At 37.9% G+C, this 15,937-nt stretch overlaps 1 protein-coding gene across 1 annotated transcript in view; it reads right to left on the reverse strand.

Annotated features, from left to right (window-relative positions):
• LOC109233614 overlaps nucleotides 1–10,093 on the reverse strand; it is a 12,917-nt gene extending 2,824 nt beyond the window's left edge. Inside the window, exons 1-4 of the mRNA XM_019399494.1 lie at nucleotides 9,965–10,093; nucleotides 674–1,423; nucleotides 312–461; nucleotides 126–224 (exon numbers count right to left, since the gene is read on the reverse strand). Coding sequence (XP_019255039.1) covers nucleotides 126–224; nucleotides 312–461; nucleotides 674–1,423; nucleotides 9,965–10,093 — 1,128 coding nt within the window. The remainder of the gene's footprint in view (nucleotides 1–125; nucleotides 225–311; nucleotides 462–673; nucleotides 1,424–9,964) is intronic.

Raw genomic sequence — 15,937 nt, forward strand, 5'->3', positions numbered from 1 at the left:
CAGTCCTTAACTTTGAATTCCAAGTTCAAAAGTTAAGGACAGGAAGTCCTTAACTTATAGTTTTAAGTTCAAAACTTAAGGACACAAAGTCCTGAACTTGGACTAACTGAAATTAATCATATTACCATGATTTCATTCTCAATCTTTTTTTCTGCTACATCTATTTTCTGATTTATTCTGGTAACTTCAGCTTGCAGATCCTTCTTAAAACTCTCTGATAATCTCTGAATCAAAAAACATAAAAAAAAAGTGTCGTAAGCAAAAAATAATCAAATAAAAAACTAATGCTATTCAAAGGCAGAAAGACATACTCTAACAAATTCCTTAAGTATGGGTTCATCAAATTGTGTGGAAGAAGGCCTTGAGCTTTGATATTGTGAAATTGGCTCCTCCACACTAAGAGGCTCTGTATCTTCTTCTTCAACAGGAATAAATGGTGACACCTCGATCAACTTATACAACTATTATATGACAAAAAGTAAACATAAGTTTTCAGAACTAAAACAAATAAACAAAAAAATAGCTAGTAATTACATTAACTTACATTTTCATTATGGAAGTATTTACAAAGAGAATCAAACTGTGGAGATTTCATTTCCGAATAACATAACATCCGAGGATAACCAGATTCTTGGAAGTTCACAAATTATTTTTCCTGGAAAATAGGAATTACTTCCATAATCCAAACACAAAAGGCAAAAGGAAAGCCAAGTCTAGTGTAGCTATCCTTGTCTTTATCTTTGTCTTTCTCTTTCTCAATCTCATTCTCATTCGGCTTCAAACAACTCTTCAATGATTTTAATAGCGTGTCATTAGAAAGAGAGCCCCAGTTGAAAGAAGAGCAGAGTACATCATCGTCGATAATTTTCATTATCTGCTCGGACACATTCCTATTCTTCCGCTTGCCCATCAAAACTGATTCAACAAAATAAACTGTTGCCAACTTCACAGCATCATCATTGCTGCCTACAAATGACGAAGATGTACCATGTGGGTGACTAGAAATAAAACTAAACAAATCACCCAACTCAATTCTATCCTTTCCGGTGAAATAGACTTTCGAAAGCCTATTCTCTTTCTCATGTAAACCTTTGATGTCCAGCGAGGAATAACACTTCAAACCAGTAATTACATGAAATGCGTCACGTGTAAACTTAATTTCACGGTCAAATACCTTGAATGTCATCGAATCAGGGTCATTATTCACAATTTCTGAAAGCAATATACAGTGAATAAGTTTACCACAGAACTTCACACTTTGTAATCGGAAGAAGTTGCCGAAAATACCATCCCTCAACTTCTTCCACTGACTGTTTGACAAATTTTTTTTAATTGTTTCCTTATACTGTAAATCTCTTTTCCAATACACCATAAAATTACGCCAATCATCAAATTGAACATACGATCTCCTTCCATTATCACACTACAAAGAAGGAAAAAGAAAATAAAGATTAGGACTTATAGTTAGTTGGAGGGACTTGGTCCTTAACTTCAAGTTTCACGTAAAAAAGTTAAGGACAAGCAGTCCTTAACTTAAAGTTTAAAGTTGAAAAGTAAAGGACAATAGGTCCTGAACTTCAAATTTGTAGTTCAAAAGTTAAGGACACTTGGTCCTTAACTTCAAATTTCAAGTTTAAAAGTTAAGGACATGTAGTCCTTAACTTTGAATTCCAAGTTCAAAAGTAAAGGACACTTAGTCCTTAACTTAGATTTACAAGTTAAAGAGGTAGGACTAGGCAGGCCTTAACTTATAGTTTCAAGTTCAAAAGGTAAGGACACTAGGTCCTTAACTTCAAGTTTCAAGTTAAAAAGTTAACGACAGGCAGTCCTTAACTTATAATTTCAAGTTGAAAAGTTAAGGACACTTGGTCCTGAACTTCAACTTTCAAATTCCAAAGTTAAGGACACTTAGTCCTTAACTTCATGTTTCAAGTTCAAAAGTTAAGGACACTCAGTCCTTAACTTTGAGTTAACTTCAAAAGTTAATGTCGTTTGATCCTTATCTTTCATGAACACAGTTAACTAAAAATTCAGAAACACAGTAAGCTTATGATTTTCTACGACTATTTTTATGAAATGTCCTTACATAATCAAATATATTGAATCAACCACAAACACATTACACATTTCAATATCAAAAATTTCTGAATAACAGCATCACAAAAATACGCTACTTCTCCGACACTGAATCAACTTATAATGATCATTTTTGAAATTTCACACATACTTGACAGGGCATTGAACGCCATTACACATATAGATCGATCGATTTTTGAAACAAAAATGCATAAAAAAAAGAATAAATTACCAATTAGATCGATCGATTCAGAGAAGATGACAGAGAAGATGAAGAAGGAGAAAGATTAACTAAAGCTCGTTTGCATGCGAGGATCATACAGCAGCAGAGAACACGCGAACTTCCCCTCTCTCAAATTTCCCTCTTCTGAATGAAAAAATAAGGGTTTTAGGCCTTTTGGCATATGAAGGAAGGGTAAAACAGTCTTTTCCCTATTAGTAGTGCTATTTTTGCTGAGCATTATAATTAGTGGATAAAAATTAAAGACACCCTTAATTAGTGGATACTACACGCCATTTTTACGCCATACCAGCCGTGATAGAGAGAGTGGCATGCCTGCAGCCTCTGTCCGACAAGAACTCCTTTCTCGGTTTGTTTGGGCTTGGATATTTTCATCCAAGCTTTACCCTATCCGTATATATTGTTGGAGTGTGAACAAAGTCCCACATGAAAAGTAGAAAAGAAAAATAAGTTACTTATAAGGAGTTGGATACTCTTAATGGCGTGAGGCCTTTTGGAAAAAAGCGTGCGGCTTGGCCCAAAGCGGACAATATCACACCATGTTAAAAGTATCTTTGGGCCTTTTAGCCCAACAACTAGTATCATAGCCAATGGTTTGGCGGGACTATGGAGATGGCGGAGTGTGGCGTGGGGGCCTGGCTTAGTGCCTTTGCTCGTCTACGGGGTTTACGGTCTTTACCCGTAGCTTTGAAGACGCATAATACACAGGATAATGTGGGGCACACAGTTAATCTCCAAATTAGCCCATTAACGGTGATGGGTTATGTGGAACTTATTTCAAATAGGGGTTACTGGGATAAACTACACAAAACGACTGGCCGGATCGTTATAGATACAATATAAATAATATTAGAATCATATTCATTTTTGAACAATATAATTTGTTTTCACCGAAGAATGTTAATTTTGAGTCACTAGATTATATGAAAGGTTTTTCTTCTTGATTTCAACGTGAGAAATATTGGTTTCTAAATGATTATGTTCTTAATCAATTTCCAAGTTAAACAAAAAGTATATTTTTAAATATGGTATTACATGAAATATTTTTTTCAAAATATCAAAAAAGTTATATCGAAATGAGATATTTCTAAAAATATAGTGCCATTTTAAAAATAAAAAGGATAAGACGTTTCTGAATTTTAGTAATTTTTTTTTGAATTATTATAAGAGAAGTCATATCATAGACCAAATCAGATCACTGAAACTTAGGAAATCTATACATAAAATATATTTTATCCTTTATAGCTGATATATATTGATGATAGCCTAATTACACATGATTATATATATTACACATGGATTAAATATAAATTATACATCCTATAATTTTTTTTAATTTAACATGTTTGGTGAACACCTATTTAGATTAAATCGATAAAGCCAAAAGAAGAATATGGAAGAAATTGTAAGTCTTTTTGTGTGTACCGTTTCTTTATTAATTTTCAATAATTATTTATATTTATCTAGAAGGTTTAATTTTTAAAATTATTTACACACAATCCAAATAATTTAGATCATGATTTGACATGGTCATTATCCATGCATTTACGCAAATACTAATACAAATATTTAAAATAACAAGTTTAAAAAACATTCGTCTCTCTTTTAAATTTCATGTCCAATAAATTAACGCCGCATAAATTTGAAAGGAGGAAGTACAGTTACGTGCGGAATCTGAGGTTCATGCATAGATTAAAGAGATGCGATTCGAACGCACTTCAAGTGCTGCACTGTCAAACTCAGACACGCTTCATTCGAGAGATCTTCTCTTTTTGTTTTATTTTTATTTATATATTGTTTCATTCACTCCTCCACCCGTCACTGTCCACGGCCATCAACATGCTTAGTTGTTTGTCTCTTTGTTTAATTTAATTTTGATTAGAATAGTCCGTAAAAAATGAGGTTATTCCATGGAAATTAGACTGTTTCATGAGTATTTAAGGGTTTGGCCTAGTAATTGTAATAAAGTAAGTTAAAAATTATGATGTTTGAGTACAAATTCTAACGAAGACAAGATCATAATTTCTTCTCATTTATATATCCAACTCTGTCCTGTATATCACGGTTACGAAAAAAAAAAGACTGTTTCATGACACTTCTTTAATTTGGTGCTTCACGTTTAGTAGATAGTGCGCCGATATTGTGTTTGCTTCAAATTGGCGGACAATGGGGATATTTTTGGGCAATTTTACACATGGTACCTGCTTGAGGGAACTTTAATTTGTCGTACCCACTCCACTCAACACACAGTTAATGATTCTCTCTCTCTCTGGGAATTCACCTTTGTGGCACCCATTCCCTCCACTCTAACACACACATGTAGACTAACACACACATAAGATAAATTTTTTAAAAGCTTCTTTTATACTAAGCTCGCATTTCGTTGAGCAAGAGTTCGCTCATGATCACAAAAGAATTGTGAGTGCGGTACTATTTTATATTGAGAGACGCTATTCTACATTCAGAGACGCATTAAGTCGGTAAATGTAGCATTCTATTATATTTACTAGTACTCTCCGTCCCAACTTTTGTAATGTTGTTTAATTGGAAGTGTTTTAAAACAACCATTGAAATTTATATAGTTATAAAGCATCCGTTAAGAATAAAATGAAAAGTTTTGTATGGGGTCGAATTTGATCGATCACGTCTCAAAGTCAACTATTGAAATGATAAATGAAATGATCACTATTGAAACTGAAATTGAAATGATAACTGATAACTAATAACTGAACTGATAACTGATAACTGAACTGAACAAAGGAAGTAAGGATATGAATACTCTCTCTTTTGAATGATGAATAACCTGATTATCTGAATAAATAAACTGCGGCCTCAGGCCTAATATATATATGTGCACAACTGCGGCCTCGGGCCCAAGTATACGTATACATAACTGCGGCCTCAGGCCCAAAGATGCATAAAGCATAAACTGCGGCCTCAGGCCCAAATATGCATAAAACATTAACTGTGGCCTCAGGCCCAAATATGCATAAAGCATTAACTGAGACCTCAGGCCCAAATACAGGTGTTCAACATTCAGGGATTTAAAATTAAGAACAGAGAATCATACTGTAATATATTATAGTGAAATACTGAATCATACTGAGTTATATGATACTGGAGTATTGGATCACACTGACTTATATAATACTGGAATACTGAATAGGACTAGGCTGAGACATGTATTCTTGAACTGATTATGAACATTGAAACTTCAACTGTTTATGGCATAGTGAGTAATCTATATTAAGACTCGAGGGCATCAAACCCAAGTCTATATTGAATACGCACTGAGCTCACAACGTTCAGAATGAAAGTCATGAACGAGTTATGAAGCTAGAGAATAGAAGTTCTACAACTATTCAAGGAACTATGCTAAACTATATTTTTGAGGCAATTAGTAACGTTGTAAAAGAAACATAGTGTATGGAGAATCATTAATATTCCCAAACATAGAGAGTTAGCCTCACATACCTTAACTTCCTGTCCTTGAGCGTAATACAACATTTGTCAACCCTTTCAACTTTAATCTATAGCAATACAAGTCAAAGGGATTCCATATTAGCAATGATACTCGTATTTTGGTCACTTAAGCATTTTATCAAACACTTGATGAGAATAAAGCTTCATAGTTCTTATTAATGTTGTCTCTATACCCAATAACCGATTCTCTTGCTTCTAGATAAATTCTAAAGTCTCAAATGGTTATAATCAACATCATTCTTTATCACCCATAAGGTAAACAACACCCTTAACCAATAATCAACAAGCAACACTCCAAACCTATAGTCTTTCATGCTTTTCTGTCAAACCCATCAACTCATATCTCATGAACTAGAGTCTAAAATCATTAATCCAATGCTAGAATCAATTAGAGGGTGAAGACATTACCTTTTTGAAATTCAATCCCCTTGAATTCGAGTTCTATAGTTCCTTCTCTCAATAACGATGTCCCAATCGAATATCTAATGATATGGAGGGTTTACCCATGTTAATAAGATGTTGAAAATTTGAAATTAACTTAGAATCACCATTAGAACTTACCTTGGGTGGTGGAGAGACCCTTAAGGAGTTAGGTTTTTGAGAGTTCCCCTTTCTTGAGCAAGTTTTTATGTTTTAGGGCTGTGGGGGACGAAGTAGGGCTTTAAAATGATCTCCCAAGTATGCCCCCACACACCTGTAGGCTTGAATGCACACCCAACCACGCAAAATGGCAGTAATACTGCCACAGGTGCGCGGCCGCGCTCGGGGCGCGCATATTGCGCACTGTTCTGTAAAATGCGCATAACATTTTGTACAAAGATCCGTTCGGGCTCCATAATATATAGTTGGAAAGATATTTCAATGGTCTACAAGTTTCATGTTTTGTGTTTTCCCAAGTACCTTACACGTTTGTCACTAAACCTTCTGCCAAACTGACCTTTTGTAAACTTTCTAGATTTTGTCGAATCTTATGCACCTCATTCTCCATCTTGATTCAAAATAACTATTTTCACCCATACTCATTCCGCTAGGACATCATATGTCTAAAATATCATTTTAATACCCATTTAACATATCCACACCTAGTCCGAATATACAGGGTGCTACATTATCTTCCCCTTGGGATCATTCGTCCTCAAATGATTGTCCTGATTGTAACGTTTTCTAACTCCGGACCTTAAACGGGTCTGGTGGAAGCATGAACTTTCATTAACACTTGCATACTAAACTGAATGAATACATGACTACTGAACTGTTGAGATAGTGAACTGAATGACTACTGCATTGACTGAATATTGGTCTACCATGGATACGTGAATACTGAACTAACATAGGTATATGAATATCGAAATGGCACAAATATTTGACTACTAAACTGACATCAATATTTGAGTACTAAGATGGCATGAGCATTTGAGTATTGGACTGACATGAGTAGCTGAGTATTGAGCTGACATGAGTATCTGAGTACTGAACTGACATGAGTATCTAAGTACTGAACTGATATGAGTATCTGAGTACTGAACTGATATGAGTATCTGAGTACTGGAAACTTAAATGTTATAACATGACACAGGAGATACTGGTTGTACCACCGCTAATTCTTGTGGCAACTCTAACTCATAAGCTAATTGACCAATCCTTCGCAAGATTCTATATGGTCCAATATAGCAGGGACTATGCTTCCCCTTCTTCCCAAATCTCATAACGCCTTTCATAGGAGAAAATTTCAGAAACACCCAATCATCAACTTGAAACTCTAGGTGTCTATGCCGCACGCTCGAATAGGACTTTTGGCAGCTCTGAGCCGTCTTCAAACATTTTGTAATCAACTTAACTTTCTCCATAGTTTGATAGACCAAATTTGGTCCTAACAACTCCTCTTCACCAACTTTGGACCAACCAATTGACGATCTACACCTTCGCCCATATAGAGTCTCGCATGTGCCATCTTGATACTAGAATGGTAGGTTGTTATTAGCAAGGTCAATGAGAGGTATATGATTAACCCGATTACTTTTGACATCAAGGACATATCCTCAACTATTTGAATAGTGCGCTCTGCCTGGCCATCTTTATGAGGATGAAAAACTTGTGCCTAATCATTTCTGAAAGAACTTCTAAAAGTTCATTTTTAACTGATCACCACAGTCCCAAATGACGGATAACTAAGTCCCATGCAATCAGACGATTTTCTAAATGTACAACTTGGTATAATCTTCTACTGATTCTGTAGTTTTTATTCCTTGGCAACAAGTATGCTGACTTGGTAAGTCGATTTACAATCATCCAATCAAACCATGCTTTTAAAATGAGCAAGATAATCCTGTTATAAATTCTATATTTACCATCTCCACTCAAAATATGTGTATTCTGTGGTAAAACACTGGGCTAACTGTTGCTCGACTTTCACTTACTGATAATTCGGATACTTGTCCATAAAGTCTGCAATGTTCCTTTTTTTTCATGTCGTTCCACCAATAATCTCCGTAAGACCATGATACATCTTTATGGTACCTGAGTAAATAGAATACTTGAAATTTTAGGCTTCAGACATAATCCGCTCTCTGAGCCCATCTATGTATGGAATACACAACCCATCTTGGTACCTCAAAGTACCATCATCTCCCCCTTGTTCAAAAGCCATCATCTTATGCTTGTGAATACCCTCTTTAAGCTGTAACCTGTACGTATCATCAATCTATTTCTCTTTCACTTAGGCTACTAAGGAGGAATGAGTCCTGTTCTAGAAAACAACTCCGTCATCTTTGGAGTCTGAAGTCGAACTCCTATCTTAGCTGGTGAACTTCTTTCACCAGAGTTCTCTTATCTACCTCAATCATGATTTATACTTCCCACACTTTATCTTCTTAAGCACTTCCTAAAAAACAATTATAGTATTATTGTGAACTAAGTCTTTGACATGTACTCTAAATTTTAGAGTCCCGTGCAATGGCACTACCCTCATAACACATAAATAGGCATGATTTTATAGCTTTTCTGTGATCACTTTATCATTAATAACTATGCTCGGTGATCATTCTACTCACTTTGTATTCCTTATACATGCTAGACATAATCCTTGTGGTAATTATATAATTTTTCCTCATTACCGAACTGATTTTATTTTTCATATCCCATGCTAACTATTCGAGTTCCAAATGTCCATCTGGACTTATTAATGGTTTTCACATCACCCCTTAGACCAAAGGTCTTATACTTGGGGATTCTTTCTTTTTTTTTTGGTTGGGATCCAAATAACTTTCCTTATTTTCTGCAATTCTTTGCACTCTACGTCAATGACGACTCATCTTCCAACATACTTCTAAGAAATCTCTTTTTACTAGGAAAAACTAAATTATTCACATAACAGAAAGCTAATGTATTCACAACTATCATACACAATCTTAATAATTTAACTCTGCTCACACTGTCAATCTTGGAGAAACCACATTTCGATAATTCCTAAAGGCTATTCTTCTATAGTTTTCTCTCTCACTACTAGCTGATTTTTTTTCCACTGCCACTGTACGTCGGGTTTAACATAAACTCTTCGGGTTCTAACATGCGTTCGGTGTTTCAAACTGTTACCCACTCACTAGTGTTAACTTTACTAAGTAAATCAAATTATACCTCTACTAAATCTACTGAAATTGCTAATTTATTGTATCTGCTCAAAACTTACTTACTATCCTTTTACTAACCACATGCTAGCATCATATTTTCTTCTCCTTTTGTATAACTAAAGTGAAGCATAAGGTTACTACTAACTTCCCTCATCATCTGACCATATTTTTTTTTTGTCGCACACTATCATTTTTTTTCAACTTTGTACATGGATCACACTTAGGGAAATTTCATCTGTCTTAAACAAAATTGGAATATCTAACCCTTATCTTTCTATATACTTCAAAATCATATCAGATTATAAACATTCTGGGTAAACACTTAGTCACATAACTTAGAGGGAATTGTCATATCATTTATCTCACAATAATAGCTGCTTCATATAGCAACTCACTAACGTGGTACTTCTAGTTCCGATTTGAATACATATGAAAACTTAAAATCATTCTCTGAAATTCAATATCGGCTGCTCTTGGTTCTTATTTCGTACGTAATGTCTTCTTAGTCGTATAGATGAGTCGTACGAAAAATACATACCTGATAATAACAATCGTTCCTGACTCCTTGGCATTTTGCCCGAGCTCTTTCCTGCTCGGGGCACGCATATTGCGCATTCTTCCGTAAAACACGCATAACATTTTGCATAAAGATCCGTTCGGGCTCCATAATATATAGTTGGAAAGCTATTTCAAAGGCCTATAACTTTCGTGGTTTGAGTTTTCCCAAATACCATAAAAGATTTTTATTAAACCTTCTGTAAAACTGACCTTTTGTAAACTTTGTAGATTTTATCGAATCTTATGCACCTCATTCTCCATCTTGATTCTAAAACAACTATTTACACCCATACTCATCCCGCTAGGGCTTCATATGTCTAAAATATCATATTAATACCCATTTAACATATCCAGACCTAGTCCGAATATACGAGGTGTTATATTTAATTGGAGGCCCGTAGGTCGTTTTGGCTTGAATTGGCTTTGAAAAGTTGAGAAGTTTGATCCAGAGTTTACTTTATTGTTACCGAGTTCAGATTTTGGTTTTGAAAGCTGAAATAGGTCTGTTGTGTCATTTATTACTTGTGTGCAAAATTTTAGGTCAATCGGAGTTGATTTGTTGTGTTTCGGCATTGAGTTTAGAAGTTAGGAGCTCAATAGTTCATTAGGCTTGAATTAGTGTGCGATTCGCGTTTTTGATGTTGTTTGTTGTTACTTAAGGCTTCGACTAAGATCTTATAATGTTTTAGGATGTGTTGCTATGTTTGGATGGCATCCCGGGGGCCCTAGTTTTCTCTTACGCGATCGCGTGAAGGGGGTCGCGATTGCGTAGGGTTATTTCTGGCAGGAGGATTTTTATTCAACACGTTCGAGAGCTTTCCTATGCGATCACGGATCATTGGTTAGTTTTGCATAACGAACGTGGATGATGGGACGCGTCCGCAAAGGAGGAAGGGGAGGTCTGGGAAGTTCACACATTTGTTCTTCACAATCGCGAGTCCAAGTCTGCGATCGCGTAGGTTTGAGCTGCTGAGCATCGTTTTAGTGGTTGGGTGTATGCATTCTCGTACACCATTTATTGAGGGTAATAAGCTTTGTTCTTCGTGATAACAAGGGAATTTCCGCGATCTTGAAGGGGAACACCTGGGCAGACTATTTAATTAAAAAATGAGGGTTAGTGTATTATCTCATATTTGGACTTGGGGAGCTCAGGTAGGGGCGATTTTTTAGAAGGATTTCACTACAAATCAAGAGGTAAGCCATTTTTGATCACTTTTGTCCAATAATATTAAGTACCCATTGATTTCTACCCCTATATTATGTGTTTTTAAGGTGAAATTTGGACTAGGGTTTGGAGAGTAAGATTTAGGGGTTTGAGGGTCGATTTGTGGTCGGAATTGGATGATTTTGGTATGATTGACTCTTTATTGAATGTGTGTTCGGATTTTGTGAATATTGTCAGGTTCTGAGGTGAAATTTGTGGTCGGGGTTGACTTTTTGAATTTGGTTAAGGAACTTAGCTTTATCATATAGAATCGATTCCTATAGCTTGTATTGATTATATTAAGTTGTTTGTGACTAGGTTCGAGTCGTTCAGAGGACGATTCGTGAGGCAAGGGTTTTTTGGAGCATTGAGTTGCGCACTTTATGGTAATTAACACTTCTAAACTTGGTACTGAGGGTATGAATTCCTAAAATACGTGTCATGTGGTTTGTGATGAGGTGACGCACATGCTAGGTGACGGGCGTGTGGGTGTGTACCGTGGTAATTATGACTCGGTTGATTTCGTGGTACTATGTAATTATCAAATCTTGTTGTTATCCCTACGTGTTAGAGTAATTGAGTTGCGATCCATATTACAAATCATGTCTAGGCTATATGCTTATTCTATTGGGACCCACTGAGGTTATTTCTTTTGTTGAGTTATTTGCTTTACTCGGTCACATTCATCATTTGCATATCATATATCAGTCTCCATTATACTTCGTTATTACATCATGTTATCATTGTTTGGGCTGATTGGCTTGAGATTTGTGAACCCGAGAGACTGGATAGTTTGTTGACCGAGTTAGGGCCTGAGGACCGGATCGTGAGTGATATTTGTAGGATCGTGCTGCATGCCACAACAGGATTTATGGATTCATTATGGGATCGAGATACACGTTGCAGTATGCCATCTTGGCTTTTATTAGTGTTTGGGCAGGATCCGCCCCTCCGGAGTCTGACATACCGGTAATGAGCACAGGTACCGTACAGTACTGAGTGATAGAGCGTTATGAGTGATTAAGAGTGATGAGTGGGAGTGTGAGACAGTGAAATTGAGTATTTCAAGAGTGTGAGTACATGGGTTTATCATTGTAATGCATTACATTTGACATGCTAATTTGACATGTAGGCGTAGAGATGTGACATTCCTTATGCTAGTTGTACTTGCCATATTTGTAAGTGTTGAGCTTAAATTGTTGAACTTGATAGCATACCCAAATTCTTGCACTGTATACGGGCTGAATATGGAAGTCATCTCAATTATTACTATCATTATCTTGATATATATGTGTTGTTATTATTGATTCGGACTGTATCTCTCCGAGCTCGCCACTACTTTCAGCCCAAGGTTATCCCTGTTACTTATTGAGTACATTGAGTCGCTTGTACTCATACTACACTTTGCACTTCATGTGCAGATCCAGGTATATCTGGACGCGGCTGTTGCTAGATTTGGTGTAGTATCTGCTTGGAGATTATTGAGGTAGCTGCTATGACGCCCGCAGACCTTGACTCACCTTCCTTTCAGTTTTATTCTGTACTGTTCTATTTTTCAGACAGTTGTATTAGAGATGTGGAATGTGGTGACACTTAGTAGATCATGTACTCGGTGATAACCGGATTTTAGCGATTGTTATAGTTGAGTCGCAGTTTTTCTTATCAGTTTTTTATGAGAATTTCATTATTGAACTTATTAAATCATGTTCTTAATTTGAAATGCGTAGTTATTTTGTGATTGTCAGCTATCCTAGTCATGTGATAGGGGTTATCACAACATGTTTAGATTCGGGTCGTGACAAGTTGGTGTCATAGCACCAGGTTACTTAGGTCTCACGAGTCATGAGCATGTTTAGTAGAGTCTTTGGGATCGGTACGGAGATGTTTGTACTTATCTTTAAGAGGCTACCAAACAATTAGGAAACTTTACTCTCTTGTATTCTTGTCGTGCGAATTTGTTGATTCCGAAAATTAAAATTCTATTATTCTATTCTCTCACAGATGGTGAGGACACCTGCAACCGGATTGTTCGGACGGATACCAGTACCACTAGCTAGGGCCGCGAGAGTCTGGGGCCACGGTAGAGCATGGGGTGCAGCTCGTACTGCAGCGAGAGCAATATATGTGAAGCCACTAGTTTCTCCAGCTTAGGAGCATATACCAGTTGTGGTTGAGCTGGTGTGACGATTTCAGACACCAGCTGTGCCCATTATGATTCCAGGCCTTCAGGAGGCTTTGGCCTAGATATTGACTATATGTACTAGCCTTACGCTGGCGGTTTCAGTTCAGGGAGGGGGATGTGGCCATACACCCGCCGCTCGTACTCCAGAACAGGTGGTTCAGGGACTTCAGACACTGGGGGTACTACCAGCCCAGCCAGTTGCAGCTGCTCAAGCCCAGGTTGGTCCACCTATGAGTGATAAGGAGTAGAAGAGGCTAGAGCAGTTTGGGAGGCTTAGGCCTCTGGCATTTAGTGGGGCTGAGTCAGAGGATGCTCAGGATTTTTTAGATAGGTGGCAGCAGATCCTTCACATGGCGGGTATCTTGGAGACTACTGGAGTCTCATTTATTACTTTTCAGCTATTGGGGGCAGCCTTCAGATAGTGGGAGGCCTATGAGTTGAGTAGGCTATCCGGTGCTGCACGACTTATGTGGCATGAGTTATTAGTTCTCTTCTTAGAGAAATTTGTTCCATAGACCCGCTTGGAGGAGTTGCATAGGTAGTTTGAGAAGCTACGTCAGGAGGGTATGTTAGTGACGCAGAATGAGATGCGATTTTTAGAGTTGGCTCGTCACGCAATCTGGATGGTTCCCATAGTGAGGAAGAGGATCAGGAGGTTCATTAATGGCCTTAACTATGGATTGCTCTTCGTCATGACTTAGGAGATTGCATTAGATGCTAGGTTTGATGAGGTGGTTGATATTGCTAGGAGTCTAGAGCAGGTTCCTAGTTAGGAACAAGATGAGAGGGAGGCTAAGAGGCCTCGTGGTTTGGGTAGTTTCAGCGCTGCCTCATTTGGAGGATAGTCCCACCAAAGTAAGGGTCATCCTTATAGGCCCGCTTAGATGGCTTCTCCGGTTCATCGTGGTGCATCAACTAGCCATGGTTCATACAGTGCTTGTCTTGTTCAGTCATCTCTCTATGCCCTTCCAGCTTAGAGTTTATCCCATGCTCCATCAGTTCAGGGTTCATCGGTACCATGTTCTTCTATTAGTTATTTTGGTTCTCGGGGTCCGATTTAGTCCTCGCTGCCATTGATGGATCAGAGTTGATTCGAGTGAGGGAAGTTTGGACATGTGTCGAGGCATTGTCGCCGTCAGTTAGGAGGTCCAATTCAGTAGAGGGGTCAGGCTATGACTTATGCACCAGTTACTTCACCACCCGCTCATCCAGCTCGGGGTGGGGCTCAGGAAATTAGAGGTCGCCCTAGTGGGGGGAGGGGAGTCGATCAGGTGGCGGTCAGGCTTGATGCTATGCTTTTCCCGCCAGGACAGAGGCCGTTGCTTCGGACACAGTGATCACATGTATTTTTCAGTGTGCCACATAGTTGCTTCTATATATTTGACCCTAGTTCCACTTATTCCTATGTATCACCGTATTTTGCTCGTTATATTGATATGACCCGTGAGTCCTTAGTTTCACCTGTTCATGTATCTATGCAGTGGGCGATTCTATTATTGTGGACCGTGTGTATTGGTCGTGTGTGGTGACCATTGGGGGATTGAAGACGAGAGTTGATCTCTTATTTCTCAGTATGGTTGATTTTGACGTGATTCTTTGCATGGATTGGTTGTCCCCATGTCATGCTACTATGAATTATCACGCTAAGACCGTGACGTTTGCGATGCCTGGGTTACCTATGATCGAGTGGCAAGGTTCTCTGGACTATGTTCCTAGTCGGGTGATTTCATATCTGAAGGCCCAACGGATGGTTGGAAGGGGTGTTCGGCATATTTGGCTTTTATGAGGGATGGTGGTTCTGATACTCCTACAGATTCTGTTCTGGTAGTGCGAGACTTTCAGAAAGTGTTTCCTCTAGAACTTTTAGGAATGCCACCCAACAGGGATATTGATTTTGGTATTGACTTGGTGCCGGGCAGTTTGCCCATTTCTATTCCTCCGTATCGTATGGCACCAGCAGATTTTAAGGAATTGAAAGAGCAGCTTCAGGAGCTTCTTGATAAGGGGTTCATTAGGCCTAGTGTATCGCCTTAGGGGTGCACCAGTTCTATTTGTGAAGAAGAAGAATGGTACTATATGGATGTGCATTGATTATAGGCAGTTGAACATAGTTACAATCAAGAACAAGTATCCTTTGCCGCGCATTGATGACTTATTTGACCAGCTTCAGGGAGCTAGAGTGTTCTCTAGTATTGATTTGAGGTCTGGGTATCACTAGTTGAAGATTTCAGACTCTGATATTCAGAAGACAACATGTAGGACCCGCTATGGTCACTACGAGTTCCTTGTGATGTCTTTTGGGCTGACCAATGCCCCAACAACATTTATGCATCTCACAAACAGTGTATTCCAGCCATATCTTGATTCGTTTGTCATTATATTTATTGATGATATTCTGGTGTACTCACGAAGCCAGGAGGAGCATACCGGGTATTTGATGATTGTACTACAAAACGTTGAGGGAGGAGAAGCTTCATTCTAAATTCTCCAAGTGTGAGTTTTGGCTCGATTTTGTGGCGTTCTTGGAGCACGTGGTTGTTGATTACCCGATTTTTCCCTATATATTT

This window comes from Nicotiana attenuata, chromosome 10, assembly GCF_001879085.1.
Source record: "Nicotiana attenuata strain UT chromosome 10, NIATTr2, whole genome shotgun sequence".
NCBI classification, from domain to species: Eukaryota; Viridiplantae; Streptophyta; class Magnoliopsida; order Solanales; family Solanaceae; genus Nicotiana; species Nicotiana attenuata.